This window comes from Solea solea, chromosome 15, assembly GCF_958295425.1.
Source record: "Solea solea chromosome 15, fSolSol10.1, whole genome shotgun sequence".
NCBI classification, from domain to species: Eukaryota; Metazoa; Chordata; class Actinopteri; order Pleuronectiformes; family Soleidae; genus Solea; species Solea solea.
In genome coordinates, this window is record NC_081148.1 from 8,841,098 (window position 1) to 8,868,998 (window position 27,901).

At 41.1% G+C, this 27,901-nt stretch overlaps 1 protein-coding gene across 1 annotated transcript in view; it reads left to right on the forward strand.

Annotated features, from left to right (window-relative positions):
• Window positions 1–7,435: 7,435 nt before the first annotated feature.
• The window catches only part of LOC131474011 (sprouty-related, EVH1 domain-containing protein 2-like), a 29,925-nt gene continuing 9,459 nt past the window's right edge, over window positions 7,436–27,901 (forward strand). Inside the window, exons 1-4 of the mRNA XM_058651709.1 lie at window positions 7,436–8,024; window positions 22,332–22,524; window positions 23,489–23,657; window positions 24,166–24,230. Coding sequence (XP_058507692.1) covers window positions 7,999–8,024; window positions 22,332–22,524; window positions 23,489–23,657; window positions 24,166–24,230 — 453 coding nt within the window. The 5' untranslated portion in view covers window positions 7,436–7,998. The remainder of the gene's footprint in view (window positions 8,025–22,331; window positions 22,525–23,488; window positions 23,658–24,165; window positions 24,231–27,901) is intronic.

Here is a 27,901-nt window from a genome sequence, read left to right on the forward strand (position 1 = left end):
CAGTTTCAATGTGGACTGCCTCCTCGTCACAACTGGGCCACCGCCACTCTTTGGCAATATATATTTAAATCTGCGGCTAATAATAACAAATTTTAACAAACGTCTGTTACATTCAAACTACGGTCAAATTAGTTCACACGATGCTGATTAAGCCCATCAGCGCCGCACGTCTTCCAGTGTTTCTCAGTATAGCGGTGTTTGGATCTCATGTTGCCCGGCAAAATTCCCGTGCTGCACACAGGAAGTGATTCGTTTTAAGTCAAGACAGACAGAGGCAACAGCCAACTCTGAGTAATGCAAAACGGCTGCAAACAGGTTGCAATATGAAAGAGAACACAAAGAAAGGCCCACAAAAAAAGTTTCAGAAGTGAATTCTACTGCTCAAAAAACAGCGTCCCTGCACTGCTGCTGTATACACACAAACGCTGCCTCGGTCAGGTCTGATAGTTTTGCTTGACAGAGCCCATTTTTAGATGAAGAACCCAGCATATGATGTTAAAGTGTTTCTGTTCATGAAGACCAAACAGAGCCAGAATAATAATGCCAGCAACAACAAAAATCGAAGGTTTTGCACTCTAGTTTCAAGTGTAGTCCTCAGCACCAAGAGAAGGACTTTGAGGACAGAGAAGCACTCTACACAAGATCTTATATGAAGTTTCCATCCATTTTCTACCGCTTTATCCTCCACATGAGGGTCGCGGGAACACTGTGTCAATCCCAGCTGACGTAGGGTGAAAGGCAGGGTTCACCCTGGACAGATCGCCAGTCCATCACAGGGACACGTAGAGACAAATCACCATTCACTCTCACACTCACCTCTATGTTCAGTTTCTTTTATGAAGTTGCACAACAAGAAACTACTACCAAGGCCAAATCTAAAAGAAAACATGGTGTATATTTTCTAGATTTACTGAACCTTAGTGCTCGTCTCCCTCCCCTGTCAGCAGCTCCTCATATTGTTTTGCAAATGTCACAACACGTAATCAACCCTTCATCTTCAGATTCAGCATGACATCCTCACATTCGATACTTTTAATAACATTCATTACCACAAATGAGAACTCTATGACATGCAATTTACGAGGCTGCAGTTGCATTTTATTCACAGAGGCACGAGAGGCCTGCGACACAGATATTTTACTCTAAATGGCTGTTTTGAAGTGAAAATGACAGGAAAGTGATGTCTCATGGTAATACACCTTCAACCGAAGTGTCAGGTAAAGCAACATCACTCAGTCACAGGAGGAAAATCAGTGGTCTAATATTATTATTATTATTATTATTATTATTATTATTATTATTATAATAAAATAATAATTAATAATATTAATAATAGCTGAGCAACAGCAGCATTAAGTCTTTTCAGTCGCTACTGTTAATTACTGGGGCATTTAATCTAGGGAGAACTCAAGTCGATACCACTTTTTTGTGTCCAATATGATATTGAAATCACAACCTATAAATATCCGTAACAACTTTGTTGATAATAAGAAATTTGTGCTGAAACATTTACCCCCAAGCTATAACCGTCCAGACATGTGCTGCTCTCACTCATGTCCTTTTAGCATGTGGCATTTGTTTAATAAAGCATTCGCATTATATTTGGGGTTTACAGATTATATGAGTTGTTTTTTTTTTCTTTTTTTACTATCCAGTGATTTTGGCTGGTATTGGACAGATAGTGAGTGTCCTATCAGCTCATCCCTACCTGAAAATGAACAAATCCACCATTAAAGTAAGTGAGCAGCATTTTACATTTTAAAATCAGCTTCAAATGAATTGTGATGGTGAATTGGTTCCTCTTTCATTCTCTTTTTTATCTGTCTGTTTTTGCACTTAAGTTTGGTGAGTGCAGGAAAACTGTGAGTGTATTTGATAAAGACTTAAACCACCAGGTAAAAAGAACTTAGAAGTCGTTGACCCTTTTCCACCTATGGTCCCAGCTGGACTCGCCTCAGCACAGCATGGTTTAGATGGGTTTTCCACTACAATATAGTACTATAGTAAGCAGTTGTTTTCAGTGTAACTGAATCATTACAATCAGTTAATTAAAAGTATTTGTTCAGTACTTCCTCCATGACTGCCACTCACGATCAGAAGTGCTGTCACTCCATACACCAGACTCCTCTGTTAAATACTGAGATTTTAGACATTTCCCTGGTAAATGTTGGAGATTAACCCACATTTTTAGGATTGTTAAGTGTTTTTAACTGATCTCCAGTTCGGCATTGTTCGGCTTGATTCTTGTGTCGGACGTCTCTTTCTGTGACAACACTCTGACCAATCAGTGGCCGGCAGTCTGGCGACGTCATGCATAGTATCACCTCAGCTTGCTTGGAGCCTCGTCAGGGCAGGTACTAAAAAAAAGTACCAGGTACTATTGCTAGTCAGGTCATGATAGTGGAAACATGTCAATAGTGTTGCTTTAGTGTTATTTCCTTCTTCTCAGTCACTCATCTTCTACCACTTTATCCTCCACATGAGGGTCACGAGGGGCCATGGTGCTAATCTCAGTTGACATACAATGAAAGTGGTACACCACTCACACCTATGGTCAATTTAGAGTGTCTAATTTGCCTAATCCCCCAATCTGCATGTTTTTGGACTATGCGAGGAAACCGGAGAACCCAGAGAAAACCCACACACACACGCAGGGAGAACGCACAAGTTCCACTCTTGCAAAGGCAAGGGTGCTTACCATTACACCAACCGTGTGGCCCTAATTCCTTCTTCTACTAAATCAAAACATTTGCTCTGAAAAATGCCAAAACCAGCCCAGCGATAGCTCTGGTGAGAGTACAGTCCTACAGTCCTGCTACTCTGTCAAACCTCAAGATCCCTGTGTTTACACTTTTTTGGTTTAATGTTATAATGAAGGCTTAGAACATTTAAGTCACATTTAAATCAAAAGTGAAAGTAGCCGTGGAGTGGTCACTAAGTATATCCTTGAAAATGAATTACACAATGTGAACATGGCATATATATCATAGCAACCACAACTATGCCACAAATCAATAAGGTTGTACTGGAGAGCAAGCATTAAAGTAAAACTATGCCGTGTGAGGTTGCAACTAAGCGTTGTTTTTCTCAAAGCATCTTAACGCATGTTTTCAGGGACTGTGTAGATCATATAGTAGATTATATAGAATATATACATTCCATACATATATCATATAAATATAGAATGTGGATGTAGTCTTCTGGTTTGCTGTTTGAAGTTAATCAGAGAGTAAGAAGATACTGAATCGCCACCAGGGGGTGACTCCACAAAAATAGCTCCATTTCAATGGAAGACTATGGGAAAATGACTTGACTCCTCACTTGATTTGCAACCTCGATAAACATTCTCCGGTTTAGTTAACTGTCCTGATAGCTAGTCTCAGGTCTTCTCCGATAGCAAATGATGTAAATTATGTTAAAGGCAACATATGAACACATATATGAGTGGATACCAATGTAACTGACGGCTGGAATAATCCAAAAGCCGCCTGGTTGCAGGTGACATCTGTGAATTTGCAGTTGCAAAACCTAAACATGGAGCTGGCCAAATCGCCAGTCTCAAGGTTTCTGAACAAGAGTTTAAAGTCGAATGAGTGACATGACTGGGTAGTATTTTCTATTTCTGAGTTTAATACAGACGCCATCTTAAAGCTAATCTGGTTCATGAGCTGAAAGACAATCATTTAGCTGTTCGCTAACGGTTAAAAGCAAATCTCCACCACTCCACTTGAATTAGTTCTCTTTCTTAAAAGGGACACCTGAGTAAATTTGTTTTTGCTTCATGAACAAACGCCTCTGTCTTTGACTTTGAATTTGTCTTTGACTTTGAATTTGTCTTTGACTTTGAATTTGTCTTTGACTTTGAATTTCTTTCAAAGTACACAAAACACAACACAATTCTCCCATATCATGAATAGCAGCCTAGTTGGGAAACTAATAAATGATCATATCAATCATATCATGATATAAAAAGTCTAAATAATGAGATAAACAAAAGTGAACGAAAACAAAATGATACAAAGTCAGTGATTATTAGATATGTCATATAATGCAGAGATAGTCATATTATGAGTTTGTAACGTTAGTCTCATAACTTTGACATTTTATTTCTGCATATTTTATTTTCTTGATTTGAGCAACTGGAACAACTTCAATCTACATATATGCTATATTGATTTTTTTTTGAGTGTGATACATTTGGGACTCCACCTAAATGGTGGTTCACATCAAAGCGCTTTATCCTGATATATTTGACCAGCTTGAAAAGATTGCATGCAAAACAAAACTGCACTATTTTTGTTATGATGTTATCGTGAAAGTATAGGATATTACGAGTATCTTTTCCTCAGAGCTGGTAAAAATTACATTTGTGGAGTTTACTTCACCGATGATGAATGTGTGTGTGTGTGTGTGTGTGGACTCATTAGCTATATACACAAGGGAACTTTGGATGAATGACCCTTCAATACTTCTAGAGGAATTTTCTTTCGCACTCACTATACATACAGAACATAAAGCTTATATTAGCATACCTTAATGAAGCACTGACAGAAACCAGACTTAGTAGAAGAAAATATTAAACCCATTCAGGTCATTAAGACAAGTCTCTTGAAGAAATTACAACCTAAAAAAATGTTATTTGCCAAGTTAATCACGTTGTCCACCTTTTTTTTCATGTGAGTGAAAAGTATTGGAACAGATAGACTTTAAAAGGATTAAAGTGAATAAGACTTCATATTTACTTGCAAATCATTTGATTTCAATCACTGCATCAAGCCTGTGACCCACTGACATCACCAAACCTGTGCATTCTTCTGCTGTGATGCTCTTCCAGGCTTTCACCGCAGCCTGTTTTAGTTGTTTTGTTTGTTTTGGGGGTTTACTCCCTTCAGTGTCCTCTTTAGCAGGTAAAAAGAGTGCTCTATAGGGTTTAAGTTTGGAGATTGACTTAGCCAGAACTAAAACCTTCCCCTTTTAGCCCCTGATGAACTCCTTTGTGTGTTTGGGGTCGTTATCTTGCTGCATGATGAAGGATCTCCCAATCCAATCAAGTTTGTAGCACTTTTCTTTGGGTGGATTCAAACTATCCGATCCAGACCAACCCACATGTTTTCAGTCTATGGCAAAAATAAAGGAAATGGCCGTCACTGTTTCAATACAACAGTATACTGTATTTACCAATTACCACAGTGGGTTTTTAGAAAAAATTCAGGTGTACGGATATGATATTAACAATTCTACTGCCTGAATAATAATTGTTCCAGTTTGATTTGTTGTTTTTTTTTGTATTCACTGTGTATAGTTGTGTCATTCCGTTGCTATTTGACTACAAGCCAATCAAATTTCCAATAAATATTAAAGTGTTCACTTAAAAGATCTGCTAATCAAATGTCCTATCTTTACGGGCAAAATCCAGACTCAAAGTCATAAAATGTATCATTTCCATCATACTAGATGTGTCACCTGTGTGTGCGAGTGGTTTTTAATCAGGTTTAGGTATGGTCAAAATGCATCAAAATATGTCTCAAAATCCATATAAACTGTAGAGGTAACATTCTTGCAATGTCAGATGGCGACTAAGAATATTACGTAAAAACTGCCCAACTCTAGTTGTATTTTTAACAAAATGATGATTGATGGCATGTCATCCAACTGTGGACACTACATAGATGAATGGTGACTGCGGTATGCAAAAACACTCGGATCAGACAGAGCCGGGCATTCTTCAAATGTTTTCAAACAGAGAAAGTAAATTAGTTTAAGTCGTCAACTGGGAAACATAAAATTGTGTGGGACACAAAAATGCCTTATTTTGATTGCAGCTACTCTCCGAGTTCTCTGAAAAATAATAATAATAATTTTTTTTAAAAATCCCCATTACGTAATTTCAATAAATAGCACATAGCACAGTCATTGTGCACATGTAAGGGGGTTTTCCTGAAAATAAAATCAGACAGCAAAAAAAAACACACACACAGGGGTATTCACATCGGCGGGATTAAAACTGTTAAATTATTAAATTATAAACAAAACAAGATGCTTATGACTGAGCCTGTGATCCACTCTAGGATCAATCTAGGAACAATTAATCACATTTTTGCCAAAATGGCAATATGGACTACTGCAATTTTAAAATCGCAGGAGGCGAAAATACCATTTTTGATTAAACACTGTCCTGACTGACACGTCATATTCTACAGAGTGAAGAAAACCCATTTGTTTCGCACAGATCTGCACAAATCAAAACCACAAAGAAAACATTTTAAATATGTTCTTCAATGAAATTAGAAAACAAATATGAAAAGATTACCATTCCCTCTAATATAAGAAATCATATTGGAATCGCAATTTCACCACAATTGGACATTAAAACTCATATGGATCATTAATGCATATTAGTATCATATAATAACATTGCCAAATCACCAAAAAAGGGAGTTTTAAATGCAAAAATGCAATAGCAATTTTAAATTCCATTCACACTGAAACATCACTGTCATGTTTATTTTATTTTATTCTACACAGTATGTTATTAATAATAATCTGTGAAGCCCAAGTTTCCAATCAAGCAAAAAGACGATTTTTATTTTTACACATTTTTGGCTTCACTTTTTCTTCTGTCATGTCCTGAAAAAACAATATTGCAGGTTATATTAGAGTTCTGCACTTCTTATAGGTCAGAACCTTGACTCATAATGTGCAGGACGTAGTAATCACCACCTGATGGCGCTACACGACCACAATTTCAATCTGTGTTGATTTTTTTTCTCTCTCTCTCTCTCCTTTCTTTTTTTATGCCCAAGCATGAACCTAAACACAATAGTGGCAACTGTTTGAGCAGGAACACAAATCTGGCGGCACTCAACGACAACAAAAGCTGCTAATCATCCAACTTCCCCACACTCTGGGAGATCAATGGGCGTTAAAAGCTCAATCCGCAGACTAAATCGCCTCTTTAGAGGCGGGCATTATGGATTACATGGAAGTCTGTGAGCAGATATGGGGCTAACAAGATTATCCTCAACACCTCTTTTAATGTGTGAAGCTGAAAAATCCTTGATGATGATCAAATACAGACAAGTTTTTCCTCATATTGGCACAATCCCAGGTGATAAAACCCTGGTTGTTTATATGATTATATAATCCTTGTATAATCCAGACTTTCTGTAGATAAAACATCGCATCTTTTTATTTTTATGTTTTTCCAGTTAAATAAAAAAGGCCGCATTCCAAAAAAGAATGTCTCTTTTAGATGGAATCTAGGTGACTTGTCCCCTTGGGAAGATTTTTTTATAGGAGGGTTGTCATTTATCAATGGTCCTTACGCCTTTACAGCCATCGTGGGCCCTTCACCAAAATGTAGACCGACGTCACCGCTTCCGCCCTGCACCCTCCTCCTCCTCTCTCTCTCCCTCCCACCCTCCCTCCCCCGGCGTCGTTGGAGCTGCTCGCCAGCCTGCAATCCAACATGGAGTAGAGAGAGATGGGGCTCTAGCGGGGCCACCCCTCGGTAACAACAGCGACGACGCGCTTTTTACGCACAACTGGAACCGGAGTCGTCGGCGAAAACATGCGCCTGTAAGAGTTTAGAAGAGGAGTGTGTAGCTGTGTGTGTCCGTGCGTGTTTGTGGAGGGAGGGAAGGAAGGAAGGAGGGAGGGGGGCGAAGAGAAGAGCTGGATTCGGCGATTAAATTGTCTTGTGTTGGCTTCGTTACCCGCTGAAGGGCGATGGGCTGCTAAAGTTAGAGAGGGAAATCGGGGGCACATTCGCGATCCAGGAGCAACGGTGTGTGGCTCCGGAGGGAGGAAGGAGCGCGGAGAAGAGGCAGACGGAGGCGCAGAGGCTTTCGAAGGCGAGCCACGGAGCCGACACTCGCACAAAGGCGCAGAGGGGGATTTATGCGGAATTGGAGACAGAAACGGAGGAGCCGCGGTGAAAGAATGACGAGCGAGAAGTATGCAACCGCCGTGGTACATTACCTGAGGTGAAACGAGAAAATGATAGAAGAAACACACCCAAACGAGTAAGTACTCTGCCACAAAGATAGCTCCAAACCTTTCTTTCTCTCTTTCTTTTCCTCGTTTCCCCTGGTGTCTACAAGTTGCAGATGATTCGGACAACTTGGTGGAACACGAAGCCTTAAAACCGCCTTCATAACCCTTTTATTTATTTATTTTTATTATTTATTATAAACAAAACAATTTTTTCTAAATAATGTGTGTGGTTCAGTAGATGGTTCTTGGTGTTTAAACGCTGCTGGGAGGCATTGTATTATTTGACAGTGCTGTAGAGACGAGGGTTTTCTTCTGACCCCCACCTTTGGTGTAGAGCAGCCCTGTGAAGGCGAGAGAGAATGAAGAGGAGGAGGAGGAGGAGGAGGAGGGGAATAAGCGTGGGTGGATCGGAAACATTTTCTGAAAGGATCTGAAGCAGCAGGAGCAGCACAAGGCCCTTGGTCTCAGTTCAACTCGCAAACTAAAACACGCCCCGAAGTTACACCTTTTCTAAACACACAAACAGCCAGCGACTCCTCGCACCTCTTGTTTGTAAAATAGGGAAAAGGCAGAAAAGGAAAAACCCGTTCACGGAGGCAATTTGGCCTCGTTGTTTGGCCACATCTGTGTGTGTTTGCTTCCAACCGAAGGGGGGGGGGAGTCTCACAGGATATGAGATATCCGATATGCCTCATCCGCCATCTCTTTCTCAATCGCTCTCATTTGCATAGCCTGCCGCGCTCCATTCATAAAAAAAAAACAACTGCAGACGACGGCTTGTCCTGAGAGAAAAAAAGAGAAAAGAATACGCGTCTGTTTCAGTTGAATCGTCGCCTGTGAACTGTCCGCCACACAGTGACGTTTATAAATACATACAGAGACAGGCCAACCGACGTGTTCATACGCTACAGACGGGCCTACTTTACACGACAGCGCTCGAAGCGTAAAATTAGCCTTTTACACAGAAGGAACTATCTATATTAATGCCCGTCGCATTTAGTGCAGGTGTAAAAAAAACACACGTTAAATACACACATATTTTAACAGTTATTCAATGTAGATAACGCAGGCGAGCCTTTACCACAACAGGCATGTGAGTAGCCTACTATTTAAACGACTGCTCCCCCAGTTTGTCCCCCCCCTCAGTCTGCCTCCATTACAGCACCGACCACTCCAGTGTCTGTGGATCAGACTGAGTACACGGGGCTGAGCTCAGTGTCAGGAATGTGGCGGTGGAAGGGCGAAGGGCACCGGAGGGGGATGTTTGTGCTGCGGTGGCGTGACGCCGGCTCATTCATAAAAGCCTTCTAACCTTCAGCGCGTCCCCATTCATGCCTGCACGGCACTGCACTGCACTGAAGTGACCGGACTCTGCTGGTGTTCACTCAGAGTCCAGCATGTGTCAGCCTGCTCTGCTGCTGCTGCTGCTGTGTCCTGTTTAGACAGACAGACACACAGAGAGACAGACACACAGAGAGAGAGAGACAGGAAAATAACAAATACAGGCTGCGGCCATGTTGGAAAGTGAATGTTATAACTGTTCTGGATTCTGCTATGGTGCCTCCCTTTATCATTTATTTTAGGGTTAACCACACTACGCCACTGTACAGTAAAGTAGTTTATATTATTTAGTTAGTAAATGTTGAATAAAACTAAGCTTTGCCGTTCATTTTGAGATGAAGACAAACGTTTCTATAGGAGTGCTATAGTTGACTTGATTCTCAGGCGTATGCGCTCTTCTCTTTTGGTAAACCCAGACACATTATTAACACTATCTCCCTCCCTGTTGATTATCTAACCAGCAAAGCATCGTCACCATTTACTGTGTGTGTGTGTTCTTAAAATGAGGACAAACATTTACCTACACTTTCGTCTTGTTTGCGTTCACTCTGGCAAGTATGAACCTATAGTATGGGAAATGACAAAAAGGCAACTCTTAAAATTGGGGTGGGATAGGGTGACTGAGTAGATACATAAAATACAGAAGAACACAATGAAGAGGGGTTAGGACTAAGATATAAGGACATACTCCAGCTGTACAAAGAATATGAACTAAAAGTTAGATTCATGAAATATAAGAAAATACTCCACTATTTAATATAAAGTGGCACAGTGTGGTCTTCTGCTGCTGTCTGGCCCTCACTGAATATTTATATTTGAACAACTATGGACATGGTTGTGTGTGTGGCCATCTGGTACCATCAACCATGCCATATTCAAAGTCCCTTAAATCACCTTCCACCACTCTGATGCTCAATTTTTACATTAAGCAGGTCATCTTGACCATGTCTAAACACATTGACTCATGGCTGATTGGATATTTGAACATGTGTACCTAGTAAAGTGGCCATGGAGTGTATAATTATATACTCCACAATCTTTCAGAGAAAAAGAAACACAACTATTCAGGTGTGTCTGTTTGTGCAATGACCTGAAGGGTGCAGGGATTTAGATGTTAAGTTAAAAAAGAAAAAAACAGGGTCCAGACGAGTGTTCTGTCAGATGGAGCTGATGAACAGTATTGTATTTCAGTTGGCAGGAAGGTTTAATGGTCCTTGTGTTAAAGGTGTGTCCAGTGTCTTGTGGACACTTGGTCCAACTTATCCACAGTAGATAACAGTGTCCTCCTCTCCACCATGGCTGCAAAAGTCTCCTGCTTGTTTTTTTGTGTGGTCTTGTTGTTGTGAGTCACATATACTGTTTTTCTAAATTAACAGTGGTTTGAAGCCTCAATTACAGCCCTAATGTTAAAAAGTTTCCAATGGTGATGGCAAGTGGGTCTTTTCCTACTCAGTGAATACACATCTGGCCACACCCAGGCTTAAAGCCACACGCAGGCCTCGTAATAATGAATAGAAACGGGATATTAGTCTGTTTACTGGTTTAAAATCAGACAATGGGTATAAAGAGTTTAGATGTAATGACTATGTATACGCAGGCACCCAATTAAGACTCTAGTCTGAGTAAGACACTGAATTGTAAAGAGCATTTTTTTGATTACCTCAACCGGAATAAGCACTAATGAGATTAAGATGCTGAGTTTCGCGTTATGCAGACACGCAATCGGTTAATGATGTCCTGTTGGAATTTTAGTAGCAATGGACGTAAAGGAAACTGGAATATTAGACCTGTGGCATGAATAGGTATTCAGATCCGATCATGAAAACACATTCAGAGGAAGTCTGAGGTGCAAATTCTTAAGCATGTGTGAATGCAATCCATCCTCACTTTCCAGTGCCCATACATACATACGTTGCTTGATTTCCAGCAACCACAATCGCCACATGATTCCTTTTTCTAATGGTTAGAATCTTATTTCATTCACTCAGAATATTCTCCAGAATATTCTACAAATGCCTCATGTAACCAGCATAATCTAATCAGATTATTGGTGTCAATGTAAACATGGCTTGATTACTGATAAATACGTTGATGTGGTTTTTTTAGATTATCTCAATGTGGGAATCTGGAAGAAAGATTAGAAACAAAAAAAAACATCTTCACTGTTGGAAAAAAGTTGGAAAATAAACAAACTAGATGCATCATAAATGTTGCAAGAACAAATCTTGTTTTTTAGAAAGCGCTTGAATTCCTCAAGGAAAGTCCTTCAATGGGCTCTTTGACCTGCAAATTGAATTTTCATAAATGCTAATGCTAATATCTACTTAATCAGTGCTAATTCTAATCTCATAACTCTTTAGACGGAAAATGTTTCCCCCCTTAATTCTTACTGGATGTCTTGAGACCACGGTTATTGTATTCATATCTACATATGTTATGCAATATAATATTTAAAGCTAAACAGCCTTGTTTTGAAAAACAAATACACCACCAGTGTTTTGTTTAACAAAAAAAAAAAAAAAAAAGTCAGCTTGGGTCAATTATTCACTTTTCACATTAATTTCCAGCTATATTTTTCCCCAAACATGAGACACTGTCTGTAAAATATTAATAGTGACCTCTTGATTCTGTGCAGCTTCATACAAAAGCATTTACTGTTTCATTACTGACGGGAAATAATCAATGTGCACTTATTTGCTGGCTTGTGTGTTGTGGTTTTCTTATCAGTAATAGAAGCCAGCTATAGCACACAGGCAGGAAATAAATGGCACTCCTTTATCTTTTTTGTCATGTTAAAAGGTGAAGTAGTTTCCCTCTGATTATAGAGCTGGTGTCCAGGCCAGTCAGTATGAATTATGGGCAGGGAGTCAAAAGTTTCCAAATTGGGCCCCCTCATCCATGGCCACTGCAGCAGCAGCATCACCACCAACCACCCGAACATGCCACAGCTCTGGTTATTCACCTTTTCCACATTCAGCTTCACTTTTTTTGTGGGTGGGGGCTGTTGACATTTGGCTTCTTTGTTCTGTCTCAGTGTCAGCTTTTCTTTTTTAGAGGCCCCCTGTTATTTTTTGACTTAGCAAGTCAGTTCTTGGCACATGTGTGTTCTGCACATCTGGCTGTCCCGAGTGTTTTGAACGCACCATTTTCACAAACATAATGGCAGGTGGGGTATTGGATGACTCTGTAGATGAAGCTGAAATGTGCTTTGGACACATTTGTATGTTAATACACATAAAATGTATTCTCGGTCGGTACTTTTTTACGTGACATTAGAAAAAAACGACTCAAACCAGACTTAAAATACATGTAAACATCTGAACCCGACTGAAACTGAACTAAATTGAACTTCTCGGAGTTGGACCAACACCCTGAGATAATGCAAATAAGAGCTGAATAACTACTGCATAAACAAGTTTTACTGGACTCAAACTTGCTTAGGTGCTCTGAATATGTTCCACAGTATCGCCTCCGGGCCTCGACCCAGAACTAATGCAAGTAACGAAAACACCACAGCCAAATCTTGACCGAATGTATGCTCCGTCAGCTTAAAGAATTGAATATTATGGAGTTATGCATCGTAGAAAGACATGGAATGGTGTTCAACATGCTAACAACTAGCCGCCAGCTAAAGTTGCTCTTTGTCTGTGAAATAATAAACAGGCTTGTATTAACAACCTGAAAGTGGGTATATCGCCACCTAGCAGAGCGGAGGTGAACACACAAAATGAATCAAGATTTGATTACTATTTAAGCCTTGGGGTGGAGTCATGACTGTGTCCTTTTTACCCTGCTATGATGACAGTGCTGCTTGTGTTGCAGGTTTGATATATAATGACCCGTCTTACTTTTCGAGAGGTTAACCGCATGTCTTCAATTTCCCTTTTGAGATTGAGTGACATCCACAAATTCGAATGCCTGCTCCAACCGTTCAATAGCACAGTCAGTACTCGATCTGTCGTTATGCTTTGCTCTCAGCAGGCAATGTGATTACTAGCAACACACACACACACACACACTTAGTACAAAGTGTGTTTGTGAGGCTCTTTTGCTTAGCATGTTCTAAACTTAACTTTAATGCAGCCATCGTGTCCAATCTGGAGGATGTGGCTCCTTGCTCTGTCCTTCTGAGGACATGTCTTACCCTCTATAGAAGTGAAAGATCTCACACACACACACAAACTGTGCGGAGTCAAAACACGAGCAGAGGATGTATTGATCTGGTGAGTGGTTGGTGCTGAAGGGTCAGCATGTACACAGTCAGTATTGGACAGGAGATGCCCAGTGACATTCAGCTAAGGTCAACGTAGCAACGAAATATAATCCATCCCTGAACAAAAAGCACTCATCAACTGGCAGACACACACACACACACACACAGCAGTGAGGAGTCAGCAGGTCTGCACGTTCCCCCGGCAGGATTGTTCTGTTCCTTCACGCACATTCCTTTTTTTTTCTATGTTAGCAGCATTTGATAGTGAGACCATAATAAACCTGACAGGTGTGGAATTTCGGGGACAGTGGTAAAGCTCGTTGTCGAAATGACGCATAATTGGCAGAATAACTTGTAATGAATGAACAACAGAGCCGTTGTCTCGGCGAGTGCATCATCGCCATCGCTTGTACAGAAAACATGTCACTTTCGAACACAGCGATGCATCTAGCTGTGCATTTTTTGAAAGGAACAATCCTACTTTAGATTCCACAAATAGACATATATTGAATGTAATTTTTTTTTCCTCCCCCTTTTGTACCACATGTCTCCCAACTGACCTTGTCTCTTTCTAATTGATTTCCTACATTGCACACGCTACAACAGCAAGCCAGAGGACCTAGTTGTGTTTCATGCTTCTCTGTGCGACTGAACAGATGTGTGAAAAACCTGATTGCAAACAGGATTTTTATTGACTGGGATGAAGGGCTGATTTCAATTTCCGGTTGTTGTTTTGGTTTGCTGGCAGTTCCTCTACCATTTGTAACAGGCGGTCTTGTGTTTTGTTGTGAAAGGAGTACATGAATGAGACATACATGAGACTTGAAGGCTATCACATTTGCAACTTACTCTTTCTTTCATACTCTCTTTCAAATTAGAACAAATGATCACATAACTTTGACAGAAAAAAAGGTTAGACCGCAGAGAGAGCTGGAAGAATACACAATACATATCTTTACAGTGTCGTCGTAATTGCAGTGATGGTCTGTTGTTGGACTGAACAATTAATAATTGTGCATTGTTTGAAACAATGTATATTTTGACTGTTCTGTATTTTTTTAAATTGAAAGCTGTGTCCCATCAATGATAGAAATAACTCATAGTTTTAGGTCCCCTTCTTTGCATTAGAGCATCCAAGTTCATGGTTTGATGTTATACGACGGTGTTCCGTCTTGTTTTAAATGTAAAGCATGGTAAATATTTGTCTGAAGCCTTTGCACTTTCTCACTGTGTTAATCCCCACACTATACGCACACACACACACACACAGAGACACACAGACACACACATCATGTGGAACAGATCGTTGTTCACAGCGTTTCCTGTGTTTTACGGAGCAGCTCATCACTGGTTGCTATCCGGAGCCTTAATATAATGGCCTTGGCTGTTTATATCTAGAGACCAAACAATGGACCCAGATTGTTTGCCTGTTTTTTTTTTCTTTTTAAGCTAATCTCTGCTCATCAGATGACTGGATGACTAAGAGAATAATAGCTTGAGTTTTCATTCACTTCACTCAGTGTGTTTTTCCCTCATCACACATCCCACTGGGGTGTTTTTGTTTGTTTTAGCGCTTCAGTATGTGAACTCTTTTAATAGTTTAGTCTGATACATGGTTTGGCATGACATCATGCTTTTTAACTTATTTTCATTTTATTGGACATGTTAGATCTTTAGTGATCTCATCCACCACTGAAATATTTACACTTGTATCTTTTAAAGGTTTTACGACAAAGAAAGACCTCAGGCTATCAAACAACATCAGGAAGCATCATAGCCCCACCACGTGTAGTTTTAAATAATGTATATGTATCTTTAAACAAAGGGAGTGAACAGGCTTCCTACTGTTAAGTTGTGCAAACCTTTTTTTTTAGGTTTGGTGCCCTGAAGCCGGGCTACAGGCTGCACAATTACAAGGTTTGCCATTGACGTTCAACAGTTTATGTAAAACTGGACTTTTAAAATACATGGTGACACGTTAGTGCAACTGAACTTGACATCAGGGTCAAACACCCTCATAATGTGATTGGCAGTTGAGCTACTGCTGCATGTGCACCTTCAATTAGACCCGAGTTGGACTCAAGCTCACGTGGACACTAGTGCACCACAGTTCCCATCAATGTCTAATACCTGAAAACAATTGATGAATACTAGAAGACAAAAATGTGAAATTCAGGCTGGTGCACCCTCATTTCTGAAGTCTAATACAAAATAAGAGTATACAAGCCATTAGAGAGGGTGGGTCTGGTTTGGCTTTTCACTCACCTATAAGGGGTTTAGATCCAACAGCTTTCTTAGTTTGGTTTCCACCTTCACGATAGTTATCAAGTTGAAGGTGCAACATGTTTTTGCTCTGGGTGTTTTGTTATTTTTAATCAAATATATCAGTGTATTCAAGTATCTTTGTATTGTGTTGGGGTTCCACTGTTAATTACACTTCAAACACAGTTTTAGCACTTTCTTGTTTCCCATCCATTTCAAAAATGATTGCCTAGAGTGTCACTGCTTTCCTCCCAAAAGATAAATTATCTTGAATAGGTTATATCAGGTCGTCGTTATTGTAATGAAACCTTTAACAAATATTAGTGGAGAGTTTTGTCACTGTTTATTAACTGTACCGTACAGATCACATGTATTATTATTGAGGTTTCTAAATGTGTTCATAGATCAAGCAAATATGTAAATCTACACACTAAATGAATGGCTGGAATATGTAAGAATGATTCAAGTCACATTTGCTTTCATTATTACATGAAGTACATGGTGTACACACAGTGTACATTTAAGCGAATGCTGTGGACAAATGCATGCAATTGCATTCATTAACATAACAAAAGAGGTTTTATTTATGTGATACGTATGATCTATACTATATGGAAATGATGCTACCACCAGTGCCAATGGTGTCTGCCATTTCAGTGAAAGCATGTAAAATGAGACACTGGTAATAGAGCCATCGGTTGCAACTCAAGTCCAAATAGCCTGCAGCCACACCAATCTCCAGCGCCTACACAGTGCTATGGTGACAGGTCTAGGTTTTCGACTCTATACAAATGTGTAATCCTCAAAAAACACGAAGAGATGTTAAACTGAGCAGAAATCCTGTCATACTTATGAGAAACTGTCCCATTGTGGGAAGTGTGGCTCTGCCGAGAAACACCACCAACATCATCATGCACCGACATCATCATGCAATGACGTCATGCATCATCAGTCACTGCTTGATCACTGTACACAGGTCAAATGCTACGTGTGTGAGAGGTGGATCCTGTGAAAGGATGTGGCTCTGTTGATCAGTCAGAGGTGTGGCCAGTCATTCCTTATCAGAGGAAGTAGAGCCGCCCTTATCACACACGGCCGGGCTGCTCTCATTGACCCTTTATCTGTCTCACATGAGCTGGATTCCGGACGTGATAGCCAGCTGCTTCCCAGCCCCCTTTACAGTTTTATTGCAATATTGTCAGAGACATCTCAGGTCGGGTATTTGCAAAATCCAGGGCCTGAAATGCATATTTAAAAATGAGTTATTTTACAGCTACAGTTGTGTGTTGTTTTTATTTATAATTGTATTGACAGTATCAATGTTGACATGGTTTACACCACAGAGGGAACCTAAGAGTTCACCAATGGTGCACTAATGTGGCTTGGCAGGGAATCTACAGGTGTGTGTGTGCTCCACCCACCATTCACTTCCTGATTATGATACACTCTTGTTTGCAAGGTGTGTGTGTGTGTGTGTGTGTGTGGACCAGGTACCAGGTACTATTACGAATTAATAGTACAATGGAGGAATGTTTGTGCCTTGTGTAAAGTCCATAAGGAGTGAGTTAAAATTCCACCGTACCGAGACAGCGATGCAGTTGGTTGTTGTTGTTTTTTTTGCTATCGGCCGACCTCTAAGACATATAAGTATGTTTTAATGCACAGTTAAGACCGTGCCTTTTTTGTTGGACACCTGTCCTTGTCCCAGTACACAAGCACATGATGTGCTAGGTGTTGATATGCCTCTGTCTCTGATCGTTCCTATGAGACATTTTCTGTTGATCCCCATTCCGAGTCTTCCGAGAATTTTAAAATGTTTAATTCTTTAAGCTGGTAGAACATAAAATAGGTCCAAATGTACTGGCCTGAACATAGCCATGTTTTTTTTCTCCTCACTGTCGTCTTCTACTGTCCACACACAGACTTCTTTTATTTTCAGGTCAAAGTGCAAGGGCGGGAACTGTGACACACGCACAGAGCGCCTTAGACTAGTTTAGGTCTGATTGTGCATTTATACGCACAAGGGCTTCAACTCCCAACTGTGTTATCTGGGTGCATTAGTCTGACTTAGAATAACATGTTCACATATAGTTTAACACAGCTAAATGTACTGAGTGAGACCTGGACCTATTCACTGTCTCTCTGAACCAGTGGACGTCAGACACACCCTGCTCCTTCAACCTGCTTGTTCCTGAGCAGGTCAGATTAAATTAGAAGAGGATGTGATACATGAATTGTCTGCTCTTTCCATAGAAGTGAGGTGTTGAGTTTCTCAATCTTTCTTCCCAACTGAGTCATCTCCTTACATCCTCATCCCACCACGCAGAGACTTTGAAGCGTGTTTGCAGTCAAGTCATCCAGGTCGTAGTCATCCTCAGTAGTTAGTTGAAGGCAACTGTGGACCTGTTTGAGTTTAAGTCTCAAATATGCCACAGGTTAAAGCTCATGATGGTTGTAATGCAGATTTGAAGCAACCACAATGTTTAGGGGGAAAAGGTTTCAAATGTAATGATTGGGCATGTGAATTATAAATAGAGTATAAACCACCTTTTCTCAAAGTAGTCGTCACAGTCCTTTTTCCAGCATCGGTACCTCATGCAACATTCGCGTGGACGGAATTAGACTCACAGTTCCCAAACGTACTGTATGTGTGTGTGTGTGTCTGTGTGTATTTATGCCAGAATGTGTGGTCACTCCCAAGTGTATTAAAGTAGCACGTTGCTGCTGGCTGTGGCTGTCTGTGTGTTCCAGCCACAGATTACAGGGCCTGTCGGCAGACGAGACTCTAAACACGGGTCACAAGACAGCCCAAAATGTGACAAGTTCATCTCAGAGAGCTGATAGCCGGTATCGTGTATCTTAAAGCACATGTGCTTATATAGTACAGAATTTAGTGTTATTTCTGTATGTTGGCAGCCTGCGTGTGCGGTTTTGTAAGTGAATGTGTCGTACACATGTTTTGGTCATGTCGAACCACTGTGGTGCTTAAATACAAAACCTTTATTGATATGAATGCATGATTTTTTTTTTTTTTTTATCACTTATGGTCCAGAGTATGACCTCCTGGAGGGCAGAAATGACTACATACAAGTATGTTTTAAGTGTATAATTGCTTTAAATTAAAAAATTGTTTAGTTTTTATAGCCTTAAATAAGTTTGTATATGTACTTTAGGCAATGGTCAGAGCGTGGTTGTACTTTTTGAAGTGGAAACTTTTGCAGTCTCACCATTAGATGTCACTAATTCTTTCACGCTGGACCTTTTAAATGGTTAAGTTGTCAAGTGTGTTTCACAAGGAAAGTATATTTTAAGCATATCTACTGTCATTTTTAAGAAAACTATGACTGAATTGTTGTTATTTAGATGTCTACAGATGCATGTCAGTGTAACAGTGTTTTAAATGAGTGTCATGTTAACAATTTCCTGGTTATAATAGTGATTAAGGCTGTGCAAAGGCTTTGGAACCTTGGTTTTTGTGGAAAGGTTACACTTCCAGAGCAAGCTTTCTATATGTCAACTCGACAGTGGTCACATTTATAATCACAAAACCTCAATAGTTAATAATTAGAGAATCACCAAACTAGCCTCTAATAAGCAACTCTTACTTAAAGAGTATTTGCCTCCAGGGAAAACAATGCATAATACAAATAGTTTGTTTCTATTTTAAATCTCTATTATTTCCTTTGTTGCCATTCAAGTTTCCCACATGACTAAGAAGAACCTGAATAGCTATTTAACTCCTCTCATTATGGTTTGGCACAACAAATGAAATGATTATCCTTCTGTGAACGCCGGTCTGGCAACAACAGTTTTACTTTTCCACTCACTTTATTTAAGCCTCAATCAAATCAGTAATGCCGGCAGTGTTTATTCTAGTTAAATGCATACAAAATGACAACTAAGCTATGTTTGAACAAACCTAGTTTTATTTTATAAGGTGTATCTTTAATATGCTAACAAATATTCTGATGAAAAAACATGTGTAAAATGATGATGTTAAAGAAGAGGATGTTATAAGTGTGTGTGTGTGTGTGTGTTTTTTTACAAGACAGCACAAATCTTGTAGGTTAACCTGTGGTTGCTTTTCTGTACAGGCTGTTTGTCTGCCAGTCTGTCAGTCAGTCATTCAGTCAGTTTTATGAATGTGTGTGGGTGGGAGCTGGTGAACCAGTTCTGCCACCTCTCTCACTCTCTTTTTTTTTTCCCCTTTCCGTGTGTGCGTGTGTGCGTGTGTGTGTGTGTGTGTGCATGAAATCCTTGCACTGTCTGTAAGCTAATTATATAACAACACCTCTCTCATTCACTCCCACTCTGCCTCCCTCTCTCTTTCAATGTTGCTCTTTCTCCTTTCCACCGACACACACACACACACAAATTGGATACATCCTGTTATTGTCAGGTCATTCACCATGTCCCTGTGAGGACGGCTGCTGTCCTGCTTGTGTTCTACCATCATTGCAAGTGTCTTTAAGACACTAAGGATTTAATTGGCTACATGGGGACTTTTTAGTTGTTTTTTGTACTGTTTTATTACTGTACATCAGAGGTCTCAAACTGGCGGCCAGTGGACCACATGCTGCCCCCTCCCAATTAATTCCTTGTGGCCTATCTCACAACATCAACTTCCACCCATCCATTTTTTTTGCCACTTTATCCTCCACATGAGGGTCACAGTGGGCCAATCTCAGCTGACATAGGGCGATAGGAGGGGTCACACCCTGGACAGGTCGCAAGTCCAAGGCAGAGCAACAGAGAGACAAACTACCATTCACTCTCACACTTACACCTATGGCCATTTTAGAGTGTCCAATTTACCTAATCACCATATTGCATGTTTTTGGACTGTGGGAGGAAGCCAGAGAACCCGGAGAAAACCCACGGACACAGGGAGAACATGCAGAAAGACCCTTATTCCGACCGAGTCTCAAACACAGCATCATTTTATTATGAAGTATTTACAGATTCATTTTGCATATCATCCTTTTTTTGTTTTGCTGTGAGCTATGTATTGTTCCATTTCAAAATGAACACTTTCATTTTGAAATTCTGTGACACATATCACAGAATATCACAAATATTATACTTGTGATGTCATGATGGAATATTGTGATATCATTCTAAGCACATATCACCCACCCCGGACTGAACAGATGTCCTTTTCCCAAAAAGTTTAACTTTTTTCACTTAACCGGCCCCCCCTCCTGACCAGAGTAGACCTTCAGTGGCCCCCAGGTCATTTGAGTGTGAGGCCCCTAAACAGTATCAGTATTGTCTTTTTGTCTGTGACGCGGCCCCAGTTCACTGTTGCATGCACACAAGTGTGCATCAGGAATAACGTTGGTATAGTATATAGTATAAGAATATTCATTATGATATATTGGTCATCATCAGTTGTCCGTAAAGCACACAAAGTGTGGTCAGTATTGAAACTGGTCGTCATGATCTCCAAGATCTCAAAATAACAATCACTAGACCGTCGTCATGTGAGGTTGTAAACCACGTAGATTGTTACTCATCTCTCCAGAAGATTAGTTTAGTTCGTAGACAAGTGTGTAGTTTTTTTTTGTTTTTTTTTAAATGAATTCCAAAGCAAATTTCATCATTCTCTTCTTGATTTTGAGCAACTGAAAAGAAATAACACACAACACAAAGCTACTGTACGTCTGTGTTAAATTCCGTTGGTGTTGTGAGTGTCCTGTCCGGTGCAACACCTCCCACCTCAGCACAGTGAGAACCAGGCAGATTCGTGACTTGAGACGCCCTCAAACATTCTGCCAATGTGTGAATCCAGCGCTATAATAAACCGCTGTGGCACCAACAGAATACATATTTTCCATTTCCTTTGGTGGTGCTGGTTGTGTGGCTTTTATCTCTTAATGCCCTTTGGTTTCAACAGACCCTATTTGTACTTGAATATACTTCATATCATTACCAAGAAGTGACACCTCATATTGATTGTATCTCACACACATATACTTCTGTGTGTTTTTGTGGTTTTACTGTGGAGGGAAGTGGTTGTTTCTCTGCAATTGATGTATTGTACACATACGTGACTGGATTGATTTTTTTCTAGTACTGATTTAGACATTTGGCTGTTAAGACCAGTGTTACGGGTTTTGCATACAGTCAAAATGGGAATGAATTTGGAACCAAACATGGTAGCTATAATTGTCGTGCTTCTAAATATTAGTTGACATCTCCTTTGTCTTCCATGGTGACCTCATATGTCCACTGACGTCACATGGCGGGGAGATGGCAGGTAGTTGAGGCAAAGTCTGCTCTGAATTAGGATTAAGTGGAAGTGAGATATAGCAGAAAAGTCGTGTGCAGGAAGTTGCGCTTGTGGCATTGAGATGCATTCCGATAATGCTATATGCCACCAAGGTTTCACTCTGACCCAGCGGGAAAATAAAAACCCATGTCTTATTTCAACCTGATTTCAGCTGTGTTACACGGCAACAAGTATGTCATGTCGACAAGACATTAGGATTCACGGCTCTGTACTTCTCTCTTTCTCCAGTGACAGCTACATCGTGCGTGTGAAAGCGGTGGTGATGACACGGGACGACTCGAGCGGCGGCTGGCTGGCCCAGGACGGGGGAGCTCTGACCAGAGTGGGCGTGTGCCGCCTCCTGCCGCCCGAGTTGGCACCCGTTCCGACCTCCAGCAGCTCCCAGTTCCTCATCCGTGGAGAGCGACTACGAGACAAGCAGGTAATACACACGCACAAACTCAGTCACACTTCAAAACATTATAGATTCTGAAACATGGAAATATGAGCTGCACTTATCTTATACCTGGTGTTACACTGTGTCAATGCAGGTACAGCTGTCCCACTGTCTGTTTTTTTATAACTGTATAACCATTCCAAACGTTTGTGTATCTGCTGTTAATCGATGCATCGATTATTAATCGATTACTAAATTAATCGACAACTATTTTGATAATCGGATTAATCTTTTTTCATGATTAAAACAAGATTTCTGATTGTTTAAGCTTCTTAAATGTGAGTATTTTCTTCATTTCTTTGCTCTGGATAACAAAGAAATCATTAAAAGTTAATCATTTTGTTTTGTGGACAAAACCAGACATTTGAGAACGTCATCATTTGACGAACACCGCTCATCATTTTTTAAGGTTTTCTGATATTTTATGGACCAAACGATTAATCGATAAAATAATCGACGTATTAATCGATTATGAAAATAATCATTAGTTGCAGCTCTAGTTTCTGCTGCAATCAGCTGCTGATAATCATGTGGAGAGCTAGAATAGCAGGCTTATTTATATGTTATATATCCGCCAACAATGTGTTTGAAAGTGAGAGTTGGGTATAGCCAACCTCCTGTCCACTTCCTGCGTGTATATATTTTAACGTTTCCCCACTGCGTGCTCCTGTTTTTCTTCTCCCCCAGTCGATATGTTTGTGAGAGGGGTAATGAGGCCTTTTAGTTATTGTCTCGACCATAACATAAACAAGGTCTGCCAGCTGTGAATGAAAATGTGAATTGTGAATATATCTGCAGCACCATTGTTATTGGTGAAGCCAGTATTTAATGTTTTTCTTTATACAAGAAATGCACCTTTTATTAGGGTTTGTATGTATTATCTTGTGTAGGATAAGAGATGAAAAGGTTTTCCATGTTAAAACTGGTCGCTCTGTTGCTGTATTAACAGGTGATCCTGGACTGTCCGCTGAGGAAGGATCTGGTGTACACCATAGCGACGCCCACATTTCATCATTGGAAAGTGGAGGATAGGAAGTGTGGCCTGTCCTTCCAGAGTCCAGCGGACGCCAGAGCTTTCGACAGGGGGGTACGGAAAGCAATAGAGGATCTGGCTGAAGGTACGCTGTGCTGCGCTGCGCTCCAGCTGTCCATAAACTTAGCCGAGCACATTGTCAGGTAGTAGATCTGTCAGGAAAAGGCAAATCCCGGTGGACCAGATGCAGTGGAGAGACTCGGGCTACGACAGAGTCGTGTCCAAATCCACGGGTATGATCAGTCAGTCCTGAATGGAGATGGACTTTATGGAGAAGAATAAATCTTAAAAAGTGAATGCAGCTTCACTTTTTCCCCCAAATGTTTTCCCAAAAGTTATAAACTGCCTGCAATGTTAACTGTACGTTCAAATACAAGTAGGAGTATTGTACTGTGAGAGTCTTCACCAGCTTCACTGAAGACCAGTTGGAGACTCGTGTTTATTGACACGTAGTTTTAAAACTTACTCAAGGGTGATTCTGTGATGAAAGGCGGGACACGCAGATATTTCTACATCACTGTACTGCAGTACAATTTATCAGCAGATTCAGATCCTTGAGAATTACAATGTGTTGCTCCTCTTTTCTCCTGCAGGCTCCACCACCTCCTCTACAGCACTCCAGAATGAGGCCGAGCTGGGTGACGATGACGTCTTTACTGTAAGCATGATGTTTCCTACGTTCATATACATTACATTACATTACATGTCTTTTTTTTTTTCTTTCATACTATATACTATCACATTCAGAGATAAGGTGTTGTAGAGGCCCGTCGGCGTGCCATCACCTGACAGAATAAGCCATTTAGGCACAAAAGCCGTGACTTTCCAGTAGTCCGTCTTCAGAGCAAGGTGAAGATGAGGTGTAAAACATCTCTGGAGACTTATCTGGTTGTCACTCGTGTGCGTCATGGAGGTGTGCGATCAGGTGTTCTCAGTTTTCCCACACTAGGAGCCTCTGAGTCTCCGGGGGCAGCGGGGAGCACCGGGATGTTGTTTCAAGGTTCAGTTCAAGGTGAATAACATTCTGCCACTCTGCTGTTGTTAATGAGCAAACAGCATTGTGTTAAGTAATCGCAAGGTGGTGAATTTGTCTCAGTTCATGGCGATCCACGTCGATCAGCTGTGGACGAAAAAGTTGTGCTAAAGCACTTACTTTCGTTTCGTGTAGTACAAAAAAAAAACAACTATGTTCTACTTGTCGCCATTGTTGTGGGAACTATGTGTAATTTATGTTTTTAGGTGCATTCTTCTGAAACTGAACCTAAATACTATATACTTAATATGAAAACATAGTAGTGTACATGTAGCCTGATGTAGTTTATACTTGTTCATAGTCAACATCTACAATCTCCAAGTAAAAGAAGACGTATATAAAGTATAGGCCCCTGGATTGAAACAACTTTTCAGTCAAAATCCAAAATCTAAATCATCTCAAACTTCACTTCATCCTTAGAGCAGAAGGGCTTCCCCCTCTTTCTTTCACATATACCTGCCTCAGTGCATGAAGCACGCGTCTTGTTTTGTGTGTCAGGGCCCCTGTACCTTAAGTTAGCACGGAGGACCCCCTCCCCCCACCCGGTAACATGACACCAGGAACAGCAGGCAGGGCCACAAGGTCACTTCCTGTATTCCTCCACCTCCCCTCTCTCCTGGTGACCCCCACCTCCAGCAGCAGCAGCAGCAGCAGCAGCAGCACACACACACTGCACTCCCTGCACCCTCCCAGTTGAGAAGGAGAGAGCAGCCACCATTCTAGCAGCAAGCAGCTGTTTCACAGCTTAGTGCAGGACTGGTGATTTATGAGAGGAAGTGCCTCATGGTTCATCTTTGACTTGAGCTGTCTGTAAGGGCCAAGACTAATAGGTGCTCTGCTGGGAGTGTACAGCCACCACAGAGACGCATACAAACACATGAAGGGGGGGGGAGTAATCGCTGAAATGGAGCACTGGGTTTTCAGGAAAGTAAAAGCTTTCAGTGCAATGAATCAGGGGCAGTTCCTGGCAGATATGTGCTGCTTTATAGAAGCGCATTAACAAATTAAGGAATTCTCTTTGTGAATTATCTCTCGATTGTGTCGTGCTGTTTCAACAGTGCTCAGTAGGAAGACTAAGAAGGGCAGAGTGGAGCCAGCTAACAGTCAGTAAAGGAAACTACTGTACACTCATGGGCGCAGCTTGGATGCCCACTTTGGCAGAAGGTTCACCAAATATGGAGGCTAGGTTTTAGGTTTGTACAGAACCTTTATTCTTTCACTGCCATGGTCAGAGCCTGCTAAACCGCTGGCGAGTGAAAACTGTGTCGGACATAGTGGAAAAAGTGCACAGGCAATTGTTTCCCGGTTGTCTTTTCATTTATTTACTGAGCGTATGTGGTCGTAAACAGTCGCCCGCCTGAATTTACATTTTTCTTTGTCCGTTTTTGTCTGTGCGGCTTTGTCTCCGCATGTCTGCTGTTGCATTTTTTAAAAAGAAAACAAAGTTTCACTTTGTTGGTCTATGCAAGAAGTGAAGGTACACACAGCGCACGAGATCTTGGTGATAAAACATTTCATCATCACCAATACCCTTTCAATGTTCCTAAAGCAACTGCACCAGAGACGACTTCTTGGCTTGCACTCAACGATCAGACCTGTCCTAAAGTTAGCGATAGTTTGCACGGCAGGCAGTCGTGGACAGAGAGAAATGTTGTAGGAGATTTACGGCCTGGGGGGGGGGGGGGGGGGGGGGTCAGAGAAGGATGGAGGGAGGAGAGCTAGGATGGACATACTTCCCTAAATTATTCCTCGTTCGCCAAACCTAAACTTAACCCAACCCTTCCTCTGTCCCTCCCTTCAGCACGTCTCCTCTCTCGCTGCCTCTATTTTGGCTCATTCACTACTGGGGGGAGTGAAAGCTATTGAAGCAATTCTGAGCTCATCCCAGGAGAGCGAGATGGGCCTGTTGAAGGATGAATACTCCCGAGCTTTGACTTGGAACATGTTTTGTGTCAGAAAATAACTTGAAATGCCCTCTGTCCAGCCTTGGGCCAAAATATATAGAGCGGATGTCCAGAAATATAAACTCTTCCCCTCAACTCCTCTCTGTCTCTGAGTCCTCTTGTGTTGCTGGAGCTTGCAGCAGAAAGTCTGGTCTGTGTTTTGAATTAGTTGCAGCCGTGGAGGCCAGAGTCGGACTGGTTTTAAACCATATCAGCTCCTCCTCCCGGTAATGTCTTCTCCAGGGGGGTGGAGCCAGGAGCGGAGGCAGCATTTTATGTTATTTTTGGCCGACTGCTCTGAGGGCTTTGTAAGAAAGCTGGGGGAAATTCTTAGCATGGTGGTTTCCATGTGGGGAACAGGATATAATAGGGATAGCTTCAGCAGACAGACACACATACACCAGATCTGGGTCATATAACCCTGAAAAATAATTCAGAGCATCAGTTTTATGCTTGTCGGAGTGCCAGACTTTGGCACGCGCGGTGAAAATATTGCCAGTTTCATTAAGCCAGAGAACAAGTGAGTGAGTAAAGATCTCCATGTAACCTCACACTGACCCTTACACTGCACAAAATGGCAATATCTTTGATTGTAGAAAGATCAGCCTATCAGGTTTGGCTGATTCCTGTTTCTTTTCAGTTGGTGGTAAAAACAGCTCACTACTGGGTAACGTGCCGCTGGAGACGCTGGAGCTGATAAATCGTAAAGGCTTTGGTCATCGGCTGACATTTTCTCTTGAGCCTCTGTGACGTTCGTGTCTGTGCCATTGGGTGAAATGTCTCAAAAATGTAATGGACTGGCACAAAACAGAGGGTGAAACGCGACACGGCGGTGACCCGCCGTGACGTCGCTCGTCGGTTTGTGATCCGCTTCTCTGAAACCTAGAGGTTTTGCAGTTTGGCAGGGCCAAACCAAACTGCCGGTCTTGGTTTGTGGAAACCAAAAGAGACCATGTTTGAATAAAAGGGTGGAGTTGGAGAAGCAAGAGTGACTCTGAGTAGGACCATACTTTTCTAAATGGACACTTTCTCTAGAAGAAACTTTTCTCAGGAAACGTTATCTAATGTTATAAATTGAATCAGAAATGGGCTACATGTTTCATGCACTTCCTCATTTGCTTTTCTTTTCAGACCTGGAGGTCTGTGATTTCAATACAGCTTTTAGATTTAGCTGAAATCATTAACACCCAATTTGCTTGATTTGAGTTGAGTTACAGCCACTGTTTCCCTGTTTTTTGCCAAAGGACACTTGCCCATCTCATCCAACTTTTGGGGGTAATTGTTTTTTTGTTAGATTTTTCATTCATAATTTTCCTTCAATTTATTTTTTAGTAACTAGATGTAAACAAATCT